The 21,230-nt window shown below is 39.6% G+C and overlaps 2 protein-coding genes across 2 annotated transcripts; one reads left to right on the forward strand and one right to left on the reverse strand.

Annotated features, from left to right (window-relative positions):
* The first annotated feature begins 7,166 nt into the window (after positions 1-7,166).
* On the forward strand, positions 7,167-14,805 carry slc1a6 (solute carrier family 1 member 6). The gene is made up of 11 exons (XM_041040734.1): positions 7,167-7,219; positions 8,571-8,837; positions 8,988-9,125; positions 9,459-9,666; positions 10,159-10,201; positions 10,391-10,519; positions 10,700-10,884; positions 11,270-11,503; positions 11,745-11,939; positions 12,490-12,624; positions 12,922-14,805. Exons 2-11 carry the CDS (start codon positions 8,615-8,617, stop codon positions 13,118-13,120), a joined length of 1,689 nt encoding a protein of 562 aa, XP_040896668.1. The 5' UTR covers positions 7,167-7,219; positions 8,571-8,614; the 3' UTR covers positions 13,121-14,805.
* An 829-nt stretch (positions 14,806-15,634) lies between these two features.
* Positions 15,635-19,154, reverse strand: ccl44 (chemokine (C-C motif) ligand 44). Its single transcript, XM_041040735.1, has 5 exons — positions 19,026-19,154; positions 17,881-18,010; positions 17,010-17,157; positions 16,742-16,808; positions 15,635-16,620 (listed from the first exon to the last, which is right to left on the reverse strand). Exons 1-4 carry the CDS (start codon positions 19,087-19,089, stop codon positions 16,770-16,772), a joined length of 381 nt encoding a protein of 126 aa, XP_040896669.1. The 5' UTR covers positions 19,090-19,154; the 3' UTR covers positions 15,635-16,620; positions 16,742-16,769.
* Positions 19,155-21,230: the final 2,076 nt, after the last annotated feature.

Below are 21,230 nucleotides of genomic sequence, written 5' to 3' on the forward strand. Positions count from 1 at the left end.
TTTGCAGAAAGCAACTATTTAAAAACAAAACCTTGTGAGAAAGTTTTATTTTAATGTGCTGTGCATGTTCACGTCGGTGTTGTTTTTTGAAAAAGCACCACGGCACATTTCTTAAATTGAATTACAGTTAAAACATACAAATAACACATTACATTTCCCATTCATGGCTATCAAAGCACTGGACTTGACTATCAAATAGTTTCTTCTTGAGCATACCACACCATATTTATTGTAGGTGTAGAGATCATGTTAATTATTAGTCACCTGATGTCAGATGGTGAGTAGAGTAATTTACTATCAGTGAGTTTTCTGTTTTCTAAGGGACAAAGCCAGGATTTGCTGTGCAATTCTTCTTTAAGTCTTAAAATACCTGGTTTGTGTCACATCATGACAGAGGGTCGATTCAGGGCAACACTAAGCTACAATCCCCCCTTTGAGAAATAATTGATGAGGAAAGTGTGTGTGTGTGTGTGTGTGTTATTTTTATTCTTATTCCTGGGACAGAGGGAAGCAGGCTCCATTCCACTTGCCTGGGCATCATCATACTATTATACCATGTTATGAGACAATAAAGTGGTTGCACAAATACAATCTCAGCCAGTGCTCAGACTCACAGTGTGAGTTTACTCTCACCAAAACCCCAACATTAACACATTGCGTGTTGCTAGGTAACTAATGGACAGCTATAAGTGGGAGCAATGAGCAGCCAGCTTCATTACCGGAGGTGCCGCATGCTATAATTTAATCGGCATTTACAAATTTAGTCATCATAATTTTGTTGCCATGGCCCTAAAACTGACTTAATTAATTATGTTTGATAACGAGGTAACCCAAGTCTATTTAAATATATTTAATTCATTTAATTTTACACTTATTAAAACATTTTACAAATCCCCAAAAAGCAGATGATTAAATTAACTGGTTGTAATGTTGTACCAAAAGAATGCAATTTCTACCCGCTAAGAGAAAAGACAGAGATAAATGTTCCTTCCTGCAGGCGGGTGAATAATTACACTATCTAAACATGGATCATACATGATCCATGCCTCCCACGTTATGGCAGGATAATTGTGTTGCCATGGCAATGCAATCTGCTCCCATCACTTTGGTCCTACACCAGATTGGAACCAGAGGGAAGTCCACAGCATCAGATTCATCCTCATGTTAGGAGCAATAAATGGCTGGAGAAGTGGTTTGCTGCATGTCTGTAGAAAATGTATGTATGGGCATGCAGAGGTTACCTATGTGTATTCATTCTGGTAAAAACAGGAAGAGCAGTTTAAGAGATCTCAGAGTTTCCAAAAATACCAGATATGTAAATCTGAATAACACCTGAGACTGAAAGTTCAATCTTTACCTTGGAAACAGCAGCAGCAAACATTTAGCAGCTATCTGGAGCTTTCAATCACCTCTCAGGACCTCCACTTGTTGTTCAATTGTCACTAAAATGTTGATGTTTTAGCTTTCACTTTGCTGAGCACTTTAAGGACTTCTTCTCCATGTTGGCATAAAGACAACAGGCTAAACCTTATCTGCTGACAAAAACTGTTTGGTATGACTACTAAATAAGATAAGATAGCACTTAATTGATCCCACAGTGGGGAAATTCACTTGTTAGGCAGCAAAAAAGCAAAAACAGGAGAAAAAAAAGGACCTTGCAGTTTGATTAATTCTGTCACTGTGGACAGAGCTGAGTTTGTGTCCACTGTTTCCTAGGATAACAATGAACTTTCAATCGAAACATTTGAGCCAGAATGGATGAGAAGTCCCTGAGGTGCTCAGAGAAACTATTCCATGACAACTTGGTCATCAAGTCCCATCAGCTGAGGAGGACCATGCCACACAGCCATAAGGTCCAGAGCAGAAGAAACTTTTGAGGAAATTTAAGTTTAAATATGTACAGTATCCTGACTCTTGTTCAATGTGCTATTGTATTCTGAAAAACATTCATGACTTATGTTCATTCAATAACTGTGGTTTCCAGATGTCCAGTTTCAAAATACTTGAGGAAATCTGTATCCCTCAAAACCCACAGGGACATTGCTTCAGAGTTTAAAATATATTTTCTTCCTCTTTGTTTCTTTTTTTCTTTGTGTGAAAACCCACTCCTAGGTACCTGTATGTAATCTGTGACTGTAGCACCATTTCCTGTTCACGATGGGCAACTTGAAAATGACTGTTAGTAAAAAAAAAAAAACGGCTGCATGCATATCAATGTAACTTTTGTGAATATGAACATGATGAGTGGGTGTGAGAGTGGAAAAGCTGGGCAGCTGGATGCCAGAGGGTTACAAATACATGAGCTCCCCAGAGTGGTCCATGGCAGACCCTGAGCAATGAGCAGATGCATGTTGTCATAGCAATGACTGCTGGGTATTTATACTATAGGCTTCTTCAGGACCCAAATTCAGTGTTTAATAAGCAAAATGGATGTTTGTAGCCTCATCATATGGTGAAGCAATCACGCTATTATTAAAAAAAACTACTTCTCTCGACATGTGACATTTATCCAATTGTGAAATCCATTAAGCTACAAGTGTATTAAACGGAGAGTATTTCACACAGGCTTCATTGTTGTGGATGGGCAGCAGGTGGTTTATCTTCATTAGTATTTTTTCCTCTTCTTGAAGGGTTCTTAACCTCTACTCCTCCCACGCAGACCTCCCAGGCGCTCCTTCTCTCCTCCGGAGGCTTCATGGACAAGCGCAAACCGCTTGATAGTAAAAAACGGGAGATAACGGTGAAGATGATGAGGGGAGATACAGTGTGTGGGCAACACTAGTTCATAATCGGCTGCGTGGTGGAGAGAAAGACATCCGCATGACGGCGTGAGGAGCGTCCTGGACAGACAGAGGTGGGTATAAGATTCTCTTTGGGATTAACTTGTCTTTTGTCGCCGGCTGATTATTTAAATTGAGTAACTGTTGTCACTTTTTTTTTTCTTTTTTGCAGAAGTCTGACACGGTTCAAGCGAAAGTTGTGTTGAAGAGTGTGAAGTTTTAATCCCTGTTTTGCAGCGTCTTCAGAAAGAGGAGAGGATCTGTCGCTTCGTGTCAGCGTGACACATTCAAAGGCAGAAACAGGGTATCAGACTTCATCTTTTATATTTCTTTTGCAGCCAGTTTCCTAAAAGTAATGCAAGAGAGAATGTAATGTAATAATGTATTTGTAAGGAGAGCGAGCTATCTATCCATCCATTTATGCATCTATCATGACATTATGATCATTTTGATGCTCTCAGGGTTGTGATAGTATAAATTAAAGGTGTACATCAGCAAATTGGCATTGATGGGCAACTTCCGAGATTTTAAAAAGAAACGTCCACATTATCTTGACTTTAACCCCCTGCTCACTCATATCTCTTTCCTCCACCAAATCCTTAAGCGTGTGGGCGTGTTTAAGGTTGGTATAATTTACATACACAGCTCCAATTGGACAACATTTTCTCTTGTTTCTACTATAATGGTGCGTGACAAAGTAGCTCATTCCCCAGGCAGTGTGTTTCCATGCAGTTTTTCTTGTTCAGTTCCTTCAAACCCATTACAGTTATTTCATAGACAACTGGGAGGCTGTTGAGTACAATGATCAGCTTTTCCTCTGTTTTCTTCAAAAAATATTTTCATCTAGGATGAAATAGGAACTCTGTGAGCGACAGGTTGTTGCCGGGCCGTCACGCCCATCAGCCCTAAGGACATTTGTATAAAACTGAATCTTTCTTAACTTGCCTATGTCGGACTACTCAGTTGGCAATATTTTGAGTACCTGTGAGGTGGTGAGTGGTGTCAGCGTATTTTTCAAGGATTAATTCACAATTAATTTAATTCTCTCATGTCTCCACTGTTGGATTCTGTATATATGAATGGGTGGATACCAGGTGGTTCACAGATGGCCCACCAAAGATACCTATGCCGTAGGTTTTGGTTTTTAGTTCAGCTCAGGATTTCATCTCTTGAAATCACTACCAAAGCCCCATCGACTAAACACATCGATAAATCAAGCTTTAGTTCCTAGCATCGGCCAAAATCTAAAAATCTGGAATGTACAGTGTCTGTATTGCAACTCAGTAGTGTCTTTCATTAGACTCTCACTGACTGGTTTTGCCCACACCTTTCGCCACAGCACTGGTAAAGATCTGAAGTATCCAAGGCCAAGTGGAGATAACCCTAATGGCACCCTCAGGGTTTAATTTCTGGATAAAGACAATATACAGTTATTTGCACAGGCGGAGCAGTACCCTTTATGATAAATAAGCTTGTTTTCATTGGTGGAGTGTCATTTAAAATCCAAAGATATCGGTCAGGTATTTTGTTGTGCACATTTGATGTATGATCACATGAAGTGCAAAGTGCAAAGTGTTCAGGGAAGTGGATCTGTAGTGTAAAGAGATTTAATTGAGGCTGCAGAGTGGAAACTACTGTAGATGGATGGATCTGGCTTTGATGGACTTGTCATGGACTACAAAAGGTTGGCTGGACAGTGCATGTGTGTGTGAGTGCACATGTGTGTGTGTGTGTGTGTGTGTGTGTGTGTGTGTGTGTGTGTGTGTGTGTGTGTGTGTGTGTGTGTGTGTGTGGAGGTGTGAGAAGGTCAGATCATATGACAGGCTTTTTCATGTCTGTCTGCTTATGAGAGCCGAGCAGTGAGACGTCCTGTCATTGTACCACTCATCTCTGGACACTCTCGCACACTCTGAATCTCTTGTCTACACTTGTGAGGCTGAGAGTGCTACCTGACTTTGAATCGGACTGTTTGAGCCAGACTGTAAACCATGAGTGGTGAGTAACCAGTGAGCAGCTTGCTGGAGTTTGCAGAGCTCAGAAGCTTCTTGTGACTGTATGTATTTTATGTGATTATGAAGAGAATAATGGATATTATAATTAATCAGGACAGAATTTGAAATTTTACTGACAGATTCTTGCTATTGTGGTACATTTATGACAAAGTACAACATGTACCCATTTTGATTTCAAAGGAACAATTTTTGATTCGTGGTGTTGGTTAAAAAGTAATTTGTGCATAAAATGTGCATACGTTGGTATGAGAAGATTTTTAGAGTGACTTTACTGTGGTGTAGAAAAATAGAAAACACTAGCAGTATTAACAACGCATGTGCAGTAGCTTGAGATGGGATCCCTGTGTCCAAGTATATTTAACACGTTAGTCTGAAGTGACTTTCTACTGAGGTGTAAACTGTGCCGTGCCTTACAAGCTACATGCACTTCTACCCACTGTATATCAGGTGCTAATGACACTGAGTTCAATTTTAAAATACTTACCAGTGTTTAGTGCTGCAACAGTTTCTGGTGTAGTGTTAAGAATTTTTATTTGTACTTTTTTGCCCACTATCTGTACAAAAAAAAAGCTTGTTAACCATCTCAGGATTAATGGTGCTTTCCATTACTGTTATAGACCCTAATTTCCTTGCTTTTAGCTTAATGTTTAACTGTTTATCATCGTTTTCCTGCTCATCTAATGGTGGATGTTTGGGTTGTCAGACAGAAGAGAGCTGACTGTAACTTGACCAGAACTGAACAGTTTAGTCATAGCTGGCGGCTTTAGGCTGGAAGTTAGGTAGTTGCTTTGTCAGGACACTGGAGTAACAGTTGCTCAAATGCAACTCAGTGGCAAACATCATAAAACAATTTACTGCACACACAATTTGCTATTTACGCAGCTTTGCGTTGGAAAAACAGAAGGGTAAGTGCTTCTGAATTGGCACGTGGCTTATGGAAACTGATGCTTCAGTGACTGAGCAGACAGTGAGAAGGACATGGCATGAAGTCATCCTCTATGGACTGCGTCCAAGACGAGAACAGTTGCTCACAAAATGGCACAAAGCTGCAAGATTAAATTTGCCAGAGAGCATGAAAAGAGGGCTGATTCTTTGGTCAGATGAAAGCAAAATAAATTTGTTTAGATCTTTAGATGAGCTCCAGCAAGTTTGGTGTGGACCTGACCAGGACAACCACAGTGACTTGCACAGTTCCGACGTATAGACGTGGGAGTCTACTGATTTGGGACTGCACTAGTTTAACAGGTGTAGGGAGTTGACATTTGTAGGTGGCAATATGAATGCAATTTTGTCCACACAAATACTGAATGAAAAGTCTCCAGAAAATTGGCAGGAGAGGAATTTTTCAGCATGACAGTAATCCCAAACACATTGCAAAAATCACACTTAAGTTTTTAAAGGAGGAAAAAAAAAGTGAAAACTATGACCTGGCCCAGCATCTCCTCTACTCCTGTGGAACACCTTTGGAATATTTTAAAGCAGAAAGGGAGAGCAACAGAGTGCCGCCAACAAAGAGCAGCTGAAAAGAAGCATTTGTGAATCATATATGGAAACTGATGCTTCATATATGGCTTGGACACTGATTTGCACTGAACATGCACAGAGCACAGTGGTACAGTTTTTGTCTGTCATAAGTGGTAGTCCATTTCACTGCTAATGTAGAACTATAGAAACCAGCAGTGAACAAGTGTATTATTTAATCTGCCTCTTCATCTGCTTGCACACATTCAGCACTCAGAAATGGTGAAATAGGATAAGCAGCACTCTGACTCCTTCAGACTTGTTGTAAAACATTGTGACTGTGGCATATTTTATCAGATGTTTCCTCTAGTTCTTCAGTTACTCACACACACACACACACACACACACACACACACACACACACACACACACACACACACACACACACACACACACACACACACACACACACACACACACACACTATTCGCACACTATAGGCAGTAAGGTTGAACAATGCTGTGTGAGAGCTGATTATTCTGCATCTGACACCAAGCTAAATAATGGCCTTGATTATCTAGGGTCATCCCACAGCCAGCTCAACAATGGGTCCTTTACACTGGATGTAATGGATAAATGTGAACCTCAGAACAATAGACAAAAGAAAATCAATAGATGAGAATGATGCAAACAGCAGAGATGAAGTCTTTGAAGATCATATGGTAAGTGTTTATCCCCCGGGAAAAATAAAAAACAAAGGTGTTGGAGCGCAGAGGGATTATTCTGGATATAAAGGAGAAGTGAGTGAAGAGGTCGGCTGTATTGTTTTTTAAGTGTGGGACTTCAAGTCTGTTTGCAGAGGGTGATTCAGAGGAAACACCGTAGCCTAGATAGATAAGGAGAAGTAAAACCAACTGCCACGTGCTACATACAGACTGCTTTTTGTTTTCAGCAGAGGGAAACACGGTAAGACAACAGAGGCTCAATATTTTGAAGTTTTATAGTGTTGTTACAGGTCTTATCTATTTATACATATAAAGGAAAGATTAGAGTAAAGATTTAGATACACAGAGGTGTAATTTACTTACTCTCTATGGTACAAACAGGCAGTTAATACAGCCTTAGTTGTGTAATTAGGCAACCAAAACCACACTACACATATTCGAGGTCATGCAGTATAATTGAAAGGTTCTTTGTTTTCATTTAGCCTTGTGAGTTGTAGAGGATCAACAACAGGACCAGTTTCTCGATAAATTGTGTTTAGATACACACTGTGCGTGGTCTTTGCAAAATCAGAACAAGAGTTAATGCATAATCTTAACAACTCAAACAAAATTACCATCGGTGTTGTACAATATGACACCATAAACAAGTGCTTTTACTTTTAAGTACATGTAATATCAAGTACTGTAATTATATATTTTATTTATTACAGTATAAATTAAAATGGAGAAATGGGACATTTATATCGTAACTGATGAGCAATTTTCCCTCCATTTCTGGCTCACAACCCTGATTGAGTAATGACCTGCTTCAAGTCTGTAACGGACTATCAAATCCTGGTTCAGTTGATTTCAGATTGGAGTAGAGCTGCAACTAATTCTGTAATTATTTATTTAATAATTTAATCTGTCGATTATTTTTTTCAGTTAATCAATGAATCTTTTAAACTTTAAATCTATCAGAAAATAGTACATAATGTTCATTGCAATTTCCCAGAGCTGAAAGTGAAGTCTCCAACCAACTGTTAAAAATTTAAACAATATTTTATTTGAAATTATATAAGTGAACTGAACATCCATTTTGCTTAGTAATGACTTATCCAAATTTTTCTCAATTAATGTTTTGTCTGTCAGCTAATCATTTTAGCACTAAATTGGAGCAATTCACATGAAAAAGGTGGCATTTACTTTCTGGGTATTTAAAAAAAACAAACAAAAAACAAACGACTAAGCCCACTATGTCCCAGCCAGCATGCATCAGTCACTATGTATTAGGTTCCGTCCTGTGTTACATAGTCCACACCTTCAGTATCATGTTAACACTAATTATTGTGTCACTGCTGTGTTTGGTTTTGATTTGCAATTTTAAAAGTTTCAGTGATTCAATGATTTCACCTTCCCCCCTCTTTACACTCAGTACTTTTCCATTATTTGTTTTGGGGAACTGAGGCTTTCTGCCTGTTGGACAATAGCAATGTGTGTAAATATGGGTCATTTCCATTTAGGGGATATTCAAAATGTAGTTTTGGAAGTGCCATCCCGTCTATGAGATAATTATAATATGTGACAAATTATGTCATCCTGTCCCTGACTAGTTTCCCATGAGACCTGCCTCCTGGACCAGGTGCTGGAGCTGATTATGAACGAGAAGCCCCCTAATAGTGCCAGTCTTTTCCTGAACGAGGACACAGACAAACCCCCCCTGCCAGAGAGAGGAGACTTAAGGAGGCGCTTACGCAGGGCAATGGAGAGGAGAGCGAGCAGCATGAAGGAGAGGATGAGGTCCATCAGCAGGGACAGTGTCAAAGGTTTCCTCAAGAGGAACCTGTTTGTTCTGTTCACTGTTGCCGCTGTGGCTCTGGGTGAGTGCAGAGGGAAGCCCGGTGGAGGTTTAACACTGTTTTCTCTGCAGACAGTTCACTTTATTTGCCTTTGTGTGTGTGTGTGTGTGTGTGTATGTGTATGTGTATGTGTATGTGTATGTGTATGTGTGTGCGTGCAAATCTATTCAGGTGTAATCCTGGGCTTTGCTCTACGCCCCCACAACCTGTCCCTGAGGGAGATCAAGTACTTTGCCTTTCCTGGGGAGCTCCTAATGAGGATGCTACAGATGCTGGTGCTGCCTCTCATCGTCTCCAGTCTGGTCACAGGTTGGCTTTGAACGAGCGCTGAAAAACAAACACTAAATGCTCCCTCTGAGTGTAGATTACAGTAGATTAGTGATAAGACCCTAAACCAGATTTTCATTTGGGGAATTTCCTGGGCTATCATTTAGAAAGATCTTTGCTCTATTTCAGCCCTATTTTGTGATTTAGGTTGATAACAAGTATAGTTTTACACAAATGTTGCTTATCTTGTTTGATTTTAAGCTTTCCACTTAGTTTCATTCATTTAATTTAATTACAAGTTGTATTTCAAATTAAATTAACAAGCAAACTTGCAGCAAATCGGTCAAATTCTAAAATGAATGTCCTTTGTCTCAGGTATTTCCTCCTTGGACAGCAAAGCATCAGGTAAAATGGGTGTTCGAGCAGTGGTCTACTACATGGTGACCACCCTGATTGCTGTGTTCATTGGTATTGTCATTGTGATAATCATTCGGCCGGGGAAAGGCAGCAGAGACAGTCCTGTGGCCAACAGTGGAAACATTGAACCAGTTCAGGCTGCTGATGCTTTTCTGGATCTGATCAGGTAACAAATACTTGGAAACTTTACTAATTTGTGAAATTACACACACGTGTTGTTACTGTATCCAGCTGTTTTGAGTGTGTTCACCTGCACACAATTTTCTATCAACCAAATTTAAAGTTGTAGGAAATGCTGAGAGTGAGATGAGAAGATTGGTTCCACTCTCAGATCCAAGTTAATTATCAGGTTACATCTAGAAGCCAGTTAGCTTAGCTTAGCATCAGCCAAGAAACAGTCTGGCACATGACGACTCAAACCAAACGTAATAATTTTAAACTTTACAGATATGAAATATGGCATCAGTGTTCTTATCCAACTCTAGGCAATAAATCAAATAAAAGTGCCAAAATGACAAACAATTCCTTTAAAGAGTTTGTATCCTCAAAAAGTTGTATAGCCAGTGAATTTTATCTGATAAAAACACTTGACACATTCTCAATGAAATCTCTTAAGGTTATCAAATGGTTATTGATTAACATTTTTCATTTTTCACAGGAACATGTTTCCACCCAATCTGGTAGAAGCCTGTTTCAAGCAGGTGAGGCCAACTTTTTTCAATTTTCCATAATCGATCTTCCATAATCCAAACTTCCATAATCGATCTACTAAACTAGCTCAACCGACTACAAAGCGAATACATCAAAGACACAAAAGCATGTGACCCATATGACTTTCAGACCCAAACAGAATCAATGCACCATTTTAGTTCATGCTCTCTCTCTTACAGTATAAAACTGTGTACAAGAAGATTGTTCACACAAGGAATGTGACAGTGACCCTGAACCTCACCGACTCTCTCAACGTGACAGCATCTAACCTGAGTGTGAACCTCAGCAGGGTGCTACACACCGTACAGGTGGGTGGTAGACACGTCCTCTGAAGAAAACAAAAACATGATTATTTATGGATCGTATAGATCTAAGTGGTATGAAAAGTAATTAAAATATTGCAATGTATGTACACTTTAACTGTTATGAAAAAGAAAAAAACCCATTGTGTTCTGTGATGTGTACAATGCTTCCCTTTTCTATGACAGGAGACAGTGGAGGAGACTGTCCCTGTGTCTGGCTCCTCTGGTGGAGTGAACGCTCTGGGTCTGGTGGTCTTCTCCATGTGCTTCGGCCTGGTCATTGGGAACATGAAGCAGCAGGGCCAGGCCCTCAGGGATTTCTTTGACTGCCTTAATGAAGCCATCATGAGGCTGGTGGCCATCATCATCTGGTCAGTAAAGACTTATCTCCAACTCAACAAGTAAAACACATTTCTTCATATGTCACTGTTTAAGGTTTCTTTTTCTGCGATGTCTGGTGTGGCAGGCTTATGTAGTTTAAATTTCCTGCTTGTGAAACACTGTAATTCTTCTGAGCACAATGCATTATTATGGTATATTAAGAAAATTTTATATTTGACATGACGCGCTAAAGTCACGGGCAGTAATGTTCCCTAAATTATTTTTACAAAACTGTAAAATCTAAGTACAAAGAAATTCAAAAAGTAGTTGTATATCTCCTGTTGGTTTGAGTTGGCTACTAAATGCACAGCCTGTCTGCCTCTTTATGTCCATTTTCCTCTGTATTCATTCATCCCTTCTGAATCACTTCACCAGGTACGCTCCAGTGGGCATCCTGTTCCTGATTGCCGGGAAGATTGTGGAGATGAAGGATCTGGCAGAGGTGGGCGGTCAGCTGGGGATGTACACTGTGTCGGTGATTGTGGGTCTGCTCATCCATGGCCTCTTTGTCCTGCCACTGCTTTACTTCCTGGTGACCAGGAGGAACCCCTATAGCTTCATTGGTGGTCTGCTGCAGGCGCTCATCACAGCTCTGGGAACCTCATCCAGGTGAGTCTCATCCTCTGTCCTGCATCCTGCCTACACTGGTGTTCGCTACACTTGTCTGTACTGTTTGCAGGCATATATATAAAGTAAAAACAGAGACATTATGTAATATAATAAACACTACTGTATCATGTCATGTGTAAGTGCATAATAAATAAAATGTATGATGTAATAAGGAACATGTCTGTGCAAAGATATTATCTTAAATATATTAAATAAACGTTTCTCTCTCCACCTGCTCCAGCTCTGCTACCCTGCCCATCACCTTCCGCTGTCTGGAGGAGAACAACCATGTGGATAAAAGAGTGACACGTTTCGTCCTCCCTGTGGGAGCCACCATCAACATGGATGGCACCGCGCTCTATGAGGCTGTGGCAGCCATCTTTATCGCTCAAGTCAATGACATGGACCTAAACTTTGGCCAGATTCTCACCATCAGGTAACGCTAGTTTTATGTTTGGCAGTTTTTCTTTTTCTTTTTCTTGACTAAAGTACAAAAAAAAACTGTTCCATGCTGATAAGCTTATATGTGTCAAACAAGACTGATTTCAGTCCAGAAAAACTGATTTTCAAGAGTGTTTATATTAACAGTGCTCTTAACTGTTCTTGCTGTCAAGGAGTACAGGGTCAGATTCTCTTGTCAACAGGTACTGGATTGTCATAAGGTTAAGGCTAACCTAGCTAGCAGTGATGGTGCCTTCACTGTCATGGCCATATACATTTGATTAAGGCCTCCCCCTGAAGTGTTTTTATGTGTAGATGAAAGGGTCATACAAATTGTATTTCATGTAAGCATATCGTACTAATATATTGGATATTCTTGACAACATGTGTAAAACTCAGCTGGGGTTGAATTTACATAATTTTATTATGCCTCATGTGCCTTTATCACTCTATTACTCCCACCAGGAATGCACATGTACTGTTTGTTTGTTTCCCTTTATTAAATGTCTTCACTCGCCTCTCCATCCCTCCCACCTCCCACTCAGTATCACAGCAACTGCTGCCAGCATCGGAGCAGCAGGCATCCCTCAGGCTGGCCTGGTTACCATGGTAATTGTATTGACATCGGTGGGACTGCCCACAGAGGACATAACACTGATCATCGCTGTGGATTGGTTCTTGTGAGTTCCCACTAAATGTCAGCTTGTTGGGGATTGGTCTGTGTACTGTTTTGTGGCTCTGCCAGCCTAAATGTCATAGTAAAGCTTCAGAGAGCCCAGAGGTCCCACCACTACAAAGGTTATTGATGCATAATGCAGAGTGACAGATTAGAAAGCCTGTTTAGAGGCACATTTTCTAAATTTGAGCTGTGAGTGGTTTTGTTGCAGATATATAATAATATTTTCTTTCTCTATGTCTCAGCTTTCCATCTCTTTTTTCTGTTTTTATCCAACTGCCTCTCTTTCTTGTCACCCCAGGGACCGCTTGCGTACCACCACCAACGTGTTGGGTGACTCGCTCGGGGCTGGCATTGTGGAGCACCTTTCCCGTGGAGAGCTGCAGAATCAGGAGGCTGAGGTGTGCAACTCTGTAATCGAGGAGAATGAGAAGCCCTACCAGCTTATCTGCCAGGAAAATGACTCTCTCAACCACCACAACAGTGAGACCACAATGTGAAAACATAAACTACACCGAAAAGGGCTTTGTGTACCAGAAGTATTTTAGCTAGATGGTTCCCTTGCAATGGTGCAAGGAAGGTTTTAGAAAAAAAAACTGTTTTGTGTCGACTCAGCCAGTGCTCAGGGTTTCCAGAGTGTCGTAAACTCTCATCTTACCCTCAAATACAAAACATTGTCTTGGAAACAGGGCAATACAAGGCCTGGCCTGGGGCTGCTTGGTGACAGGAAATAAGCAGACATACTCTTTAGGAACAATTACATATCCACAGCTGACAACCTGATTCAATGCCAGTTATTTGGGGGCATTTTGAAAAGCTCAATATCTCAAACAATGCTGAAAGTCATTTTCGAAACATTTTCAGGTTCATTAAGTTTTCAAAGATTTTCATGATTTATGATCCATACACTCAGACACTCATATAACTTCCTACCAGCATCAGATAGAATATAGTATTACTAGAGAGAAACACCATCCCATTTCCAGTTTTGTGAAAATGTAAATTTTCATCACTCGGTTATTTCTGTTGCATGACCTGACACTTCATTGCAAATAGTTGTTTTTTCTCATACTCATACATCATGACTACCTCTAACAAGACTTTTAGACATGGACCTTCTACACACAAATATTCAATGGAACATATCAACAGGATGTAAATAAATCAATCATTCAGTTGTTTTAGAGCCGATATTTAAGTTTATTTAAGTTGATTTTTTTGTTATTTAAGTTTGCTTGCACAAAACTCTAGACTGTGGTGGGGAAATGAATCTTTGCTACTTATTATTTTGAGGCTGATATATTTCAAGTGACTTGGTAAAACGTTATACACCTAATGCATTCTTATATATGTTATAGCAAAACATTACTTGTATTTGTTTGGTGCGATTGCTTTTAAACTATGGGCACAGGACTGTACTGATTTACACTAATTTAAGAATAATACCAGCAGTAATACGTCATTTTTTTACCCCCTCAAATCAATTATTCAGTTACCCTAACTAAGAAGGAAATGTCAAAAAAGATCATTTTTGTTTATTTTTTCCTCCGTTAAAGGTTCCTGTTTTTCCATTTTAAGATTTGTTTTCTTAAGTTGGATCAATTTTTTTAATTACTGAGAAGTTTCAAGAGCATTAGAAAAGATTTTGTTGTTGGTCATAACAGTTTGCTTTAACATCAGTATGCCTGTCTGTGATTTCTGCATTATACTATCAACTAATAATGTAATTTGATTTTGTTATATTTTGACTGGAAAAATATATTGCAAGCTAATCACCGATTTGATTGTATTGTTTGGTGAAAAGGTACTGTGAAGAAAGTTTGTGAATGCTGTGAAGAACTGAATGTACAGTTGCTTTATGCTCTTTGGTGTTGATTGTTTTAGAGGAAATGTGCATAAATATGAAAGTGATGAGGTATATACAGTTTAATTGAAAGCTCTTATGACTTTGTGCCACTTTTATGCTCAGCAAGAGGTTTGCCTTTAGTTTTGATGCTTGTTGTTATTTAAGTGAAAAGGTTTTTTTCTCACAGAAGAGAAGCTCAACATTTTTGATGGACAGCTTATGAAAAATGTGACAAATAAATGGCTCAGGAATTGAACGCTGATTCTCATTATTGTGTTTTTGGCTACCCCTGGTGGAGGAAATTCTTGTGGCCAGAAACTGTGCTCAGAGACAATCATAGGTCAAATGTAATCTGAGAACAGTTTGTAAAAATAAGTGTATGGATTCTATGATAAAACCATTTGATTTAAATTAAAATAGTGGATCACTAAGAAGGCAAAACCTTACTTTGTGTGCCTCTGTTTAATTTTTTAAATGTTTCTTGTTTCTCTGTTGTCATACAATGCCTTAGATTACTAACTGAAACTAACCCAGGTTTCACCCTGTGACCCACAAAATTAGCTTTTTATTTTCATTTACATTGATAATATTATGTATTTAAGAAAACAGGGTTCAGAGCTTCAGCAAAAATATAAACTATATGGCATTATGGTTCCTAACAACAACTGTTATAAAATATGTGTACAGCCATGCTAGCAGCTCTGTGGGACTGTAGCATAGCAGCCAGTGCTTTAAGCTAAATGCTAACATCAGCATTGTAACCTGCTTGCAGTGACAATACTAACATAATTTACATTCAGTATATTATTCACATATGGATAACATATGAATGCTCATCTTCTCAGTTTAGCTGGTTAGCATGTTAACATTTGCTTATTAGCAATAAACAAAAAAGCATAGCTGAGGCTAGTGGGAATGGCTTTAGTTCTACACGTATTTGGGAATAAATCAAACTGCTGGATAAATTATATATGCACCTGTTGGTGACTTGAAAAGTTTAGCGATCACCCAAATCATTATGATGCTTCAAATAGTTGTTTTTTTAACCTGAACCAAACTGTAGCGTGGCTAAATAAAATTAACTGTTGAACTGTAAAAAACATGCAGACAAACACAAGACATCCAGAGGAAGACAGCGAGACAGTTTGAGTTATTATTTCAGATTGATTTATAAAATAGCTCACTTGAGATACTGTGTTTGAACATACAGTGCATTCTTCTACAACACAATGCTTGTGTGTTTCACACACAATTGAGCCCTCTAAGTTTTAACAGCCTTGCCATGTAGTGAACTGAATCATGAATGCTTTGGCATAGTTTAGTGACGGACTGTTGGTGAAAAGGACAAATGTAAACTGCAAATAGATGTCGAAATCACTGGTCAATGTATGAGGGCCTAATTTTAAAATGACTCCAGTTTGAGCTTACAAACAGTCAAAATACAAAGTGATCAAAGTATCAGGAACATTTGCTCCTTATGTGACACAGGGAGTTGAATCCAGGTGAAATCTTCTTTCTGATCCCTCTTTGAGTTCACCTGTCTAACAGTCACATAACAACAGCTCAAAACCTGAACAAGGATTTTTAAACTAAAAACATCTGAATTGTACAAAACAAGGTGCAAATCAATACTAGTTCCCCAATATTCTGCACATTTAGTGCACTGAGACAAAACCCCATCTTCTTTACTGTGTGAAGTGTCATTATACATTACTAAAGATATACAAGTCACAAATAAGCATAGAGTAGCTTGCTGATAGACAATATTAATATCACTGCTCATTTATCGTTTGTTTAATTACAACTTTTTGACTGATTTCACACAAGAAGTTATGTTATTGTAGAGGGAGACACTTCCAGGCAGACTCCGGCAAATAACAGTATGAGCCATTAAAAAACAAAAAAACAAAAAGAAGAATCAATTCAACTTATCTTACAAGTAAATATTCCTCTGATGAGACTGTTCCAGCCAAGTGTTTGGGAATATTTCAAGCACAGTTCATATTTAAATATCTAAAGCCATTTAAATATGTATTGCTGCCCAGGTCTGGTCCCAGGGAGACAGATAGTGTAGACAGAGAGAGACACGAGACGACTGGAGAATCAGCAAGCTTCGCCATGTTAAAAAGACGAGCCTCTGAAAGTGTACTTGGCCTGTAGAAAAACGGGAAGGGTGCAAAAATAAAGGGTGAGACATCTGAAACAGGTACTTTTACATATTATAAACAATGCACTTTGCTTGAGTTTTGAGCATGAGTTTTAAAGAGAACCTTACTTATGACTATGAGTTGTCCTTTGCTCCATCACTCCCTATTGAGAAACACCCAGCTTCCTTTCTTGTCCTGATGATCACAAGAAGAGGAGCTCTGTTAGTGTCTCAGGGTAACATGGGAATAACACGAAAATCTCCCTCTACACTCATTCAAGTCACAATGATACAAGTAGATGCAGTAGATTACATTGTTTATTACATTTGACACAGTGGATTGGTAGAGCCCGGAGCGTGTAACTGTCATGTAGCTGTAAAGTAGCTTGTGTCTGACCTCTGACATGACAGGCAAGTTGTCACGAGGAAGTAGCCACATGGTTCGTTGGGCCTTGATTCTCTCTCTCTTCATGAGTTTCCTCAGCAGTCTCTTCACCTTCCGGTCTCTGGGGTCGGCACATTTCACGGCCTTCTTTGTGTAAATACTATAGAAAGAACACAATACTTATTACACAATTCTGGATAGCAGTACAAGGTTCTGTTGGACTTTGAGGGAAAACAAATGAAACACAGAATCTGAATCTATTGTATGCATAAGTGCAAGAATGGGAAAAACAATGATTCAGCAAGGACATCTGTCAGGTGCAGCAAAGCCTCAAAGAATTTGAGCACAAAGGAATCACAAAGAAAAGATGCTACAGGATGACTGGAAACACTCAAAATGTTTTTTTTTTCCTCTGGTAGAAAGGAGTCAAATTGTGACCAAAAGTTGAAGAAAAGAGGTCGGTAACCATTGAAACAGAGATGACCAAAAGAAACTCTTGTATCTGTAAGAATCCCATGTTTTTGTTAACTGGACCACATGAAAAAGCAAGCTCTTCGTTCCCCAGCTACATCAGGTTTCTCCGACCCACTGGAAACAATAGGTATCACAATGCAGAATGGTTTACTTAACTAAACCCTGCTGTTTTGACTGACTGGCTGCGGCAGGGCTCAGCTGGCTCGGAAGGTATTTTCAGATGGCTTGTTATTGCCACATATTTCCTTTATTCCCTGACAATTACAGCTCCTGCCATAACAACATGACCTGGAAAGATGACAATGCCTCTCAGCCCGGCTCTGCCCTCCTCTAACGAGAGGCATATTTTCCATGCCTGCAGATTGCTGTGTGCTCTTTAGCTCCAGGAGTGGATAGTTGAAATACTTGCATGATAGCTTGTATACTGCAGTCGGGCCCCTCCGTCTGCACCTCAAACCGCAACACATCTTTGGTACGCACCTTGCCCTGGGAGTACAACATGCAGCACTGGACATCCCTCTGCATCTGCACGCCTTTACCTGGGAAATAAAAGAGAAAGATAGATAGAGATACAGATAGAGATAGAGAAAAAGAGCAAGAAAGCATTAGGGAAAAGCAAATTGACAAAATGACACCAAAGTTCCTCAGCATCAAACTCAAGAAAAAGGGACACTGAAGTAACATCACAGCAGCAACAAAAGTTTCAAACACTGTACATTATACATACACATACACTCTACATTATGAGAAATTACATTCAAATCAGATACAAAACCATTTTAAAGCCATATTTACTTCACAGGATCATGATTCTTAAGCCTTCTGAAGTCAGTATTCTGATGTTAAGACTGAAGCAGAGTGCTGTGGCAGCTTTTGCAGTCAGACAAACATGTTATCTGTTCTGCAGAATGTGCAAATGCCCCCTGGTTACATATACACACTCACATATGGACACACATATACACACAAGAATGCCAGAGGAATTACAATGGCATCCCATCGTGCAGCAAAACATACTACCATACCAGTGAAATGAAAAAGAGAGAAAGTGAGAGAAGGAGAGGAGGAGTGTGTGTTTGTGTGGAGGGTTATACCATGATGCCTTTTCATCCAAAGCAACTGTGTAAACAAATTAAAGTGTGATGTGAAGCAGCAGGAGCAATAAGAGCTGTAAAATAGGATAGTGCTGCTTTATTATGCCACAGATGATCTAGAATCAATCCTCAGGCACATCACCGCACTTCTAGAGCTTTCACAACATTGAAAAAAACAGACGAGGTGACACGATCACACAGACTGAGCCCTGACACAGTTGCTTTCTCTCTCTCTCTCTGTGTATTGTGTGATTTCAGATGCTCATCCTCCTGTGTTCTGCCCCTCTGTTTACATCCATGCCTCCCTCCCTGCTGCTCCTGCTGCTGCTATCCCTCTTTCCCTCTACTCTGCTTTTTCTGTCTTCGCCATCGCTCTCTTGCTACACTGTCCACCTGCAGGGTGCATGTGAGCCATGCAACACACGCACAAACACACAAAGTAGCTATGGCTATGTCCTACCTTCCACAGATGCCAGGAGGATAACAGTCAGAGAGATAACAGTCAACATCTGCAGCATGATCATGATGAGGCTGGCAGAGAGGAGAAGAGGAGAGAAGGATAATCTACTCTGTCACCTCTCCCTCTATGGCTGCCTCTCTTATATTACTCCCTCCCTCTCTTTATACCTCCCTGCCCATCTCTCACTCACTCAATTCCACCACCTCTCTTTTTCTGTCTTACCGTATTTCCCTCCCACCCTCTGTTTTTCCATTTTCAGTCATTCTCACGCTCAACTAAACTCCCATCCTCAGTCTCTTTTCCTTTCACACTCATCTCACCTCTCACTCATTTCTCCCTTCTTGTCGGCTCTCTCAAGATGCCAAGCCTCATTTGTCTCATTTGAGGCTTTGGATCCCTTTTTCATCCCTCCTTCTCCCTTGTCCTTGGTGCATTTTCTCTGCCTGGACTGAAACAAATTCAGTGGGTGAAATCAACCCTACAGGAATCACCCTACAGCTTTCGCATTGCATAATCCATAATCCATACATGATTTTGTCATTGGAAGAGCAAAAAAAATATATTTCCAAATAATATTCAATTAAGCCTGGTTTGCAGCAATATAATGTAGTTGTGGAAACTCTTAGAGCAAAGAGTAGGTGTGTCTGGATCGGTCTTACAGCAGAGTTATGTTCTCTGTTGGATTCCAGACAAAATGCCAAACACACCTACAAACTGTGATAAACTGCATTCATTAGCTGGACTTAATCCTGAATGACAACATGTATAAACAAGTCATGTTAAAAAATGCCTGTGATGTGATGTTAAATGCACTGTATATGTTATTCTGGTACCATTTAAAAGTGAACTATACCTATAAATGTGCTTTTGTAATTGACAGCCTCCCGCAAAGTCTCAGAGAGGCAATATGTGCTTCTTTAAAAAGCTTCTTAAGACCCATTTGTTTTCTTCTGCTTTCACTTGATTGTACATGTTGTGTGTGTGTGCCTTTGGCATCTTGCTGCTTTCAGTTTTTTTGTTTCCCATTACTAAAACAATGCTTCCTCCGTAAGCTGGTGTATATGAATTGAAGTTTGTTTTAAGGTTTGCGTTACAAGTCTCCAGTGAAAAATGCCACTAATTTGTTTTCAGACAAATAAAGACAAATCTTACATGCTTTTGTTTAGCCCTTCTAATCAGGCCTCTAATTCACAGAGGAAGCTTGGAAGTCTGGCAGCCAATTTGAAACAGTTTTCTTGCTTTTATTTCTTTTTTATGGCTTGACTCATGCCAAAGCATTGTCACCAAGTGAATGTAATATATATGGTCAATAAAGTGATTCAGATGTTTGAAAAATATGCCCTTAATATGTCTTTGTGGTCTCTCCATGTTGGCACATAACTCATAATAAAATTGTTACTTAGTTCCCATAACTGAGTACCACAAGAATAAGCTGGAGGCTTTATCTGAGAGTCAAGCATCTACATCCACTACAGAGAGGCTTTGACAGAAAACAGCATCAGGACCTGATTATTATGATTAAACCAAAGAAACTGATGTAGGTCTGCATCTGTTTCAGAAACATACTCCTTTGAACTAACCTTGTGGTGGACAAACACAGATGCCAAAATCAGATAATGCCAACAACAAGAACAACATGACTGATCAAAAGCCTGATTAGGTATGGCACATACACTAATTTTGTCACATTGAATTGTTGACACCTTAAGTTGACAAAGTATTTAATGTTCTTTGGTACAATTTACAATTGAGCCATAATTCTTTTTAATAAGGAAATACATTATTGTGTTGCTGCCTTCTCAAGCAGTTCTGATATGCTTTATATGATAATACACAACACCTCCCAGAGAGTAATCACAGTAATGTTGTTCCATTCACACTTACTGAGGCCAGGAAATGTTTGAATGTCTTTGATTGTTTGCCTTTTGCTTGGAGGACTGCACATGCATGTCCTGAGAGGGTCTCATCATCCAAATCCCCCAGACTCCCCCAGGTTGGCAATAGCACAACCTAGTCATGCGGATAATGTCTGTTCTTCACTTGATAAGGTTTTGAGATATTCACCACTGAAACTTCAATACCCTTGCTGCAGTGTTGCACAAGTGTACTTCAGTGCACCATGACATCACTGTCGGGTGTGTTTACAGGAGCAGTGGAACATATTTTCACCACCCTGACCTCCTCGCCAGAGAAGAGATGGTCAGA

This window comes from Toxotes jaculatrix, chromosome 6 (genome assembly GCF_017976425.1).
Source record: "Toxotes jaculatrix isolate fToxJac2 chromosome 6, fToxJac2.pri, whole genome shotgun sequence".
In the NCBI taxonomy this organism is placed as follows: Eukaryota; Metazoa; Chordata; class Actinopteri; family Toxotidae; genus Toxotes; species Toxotes jaculatrix.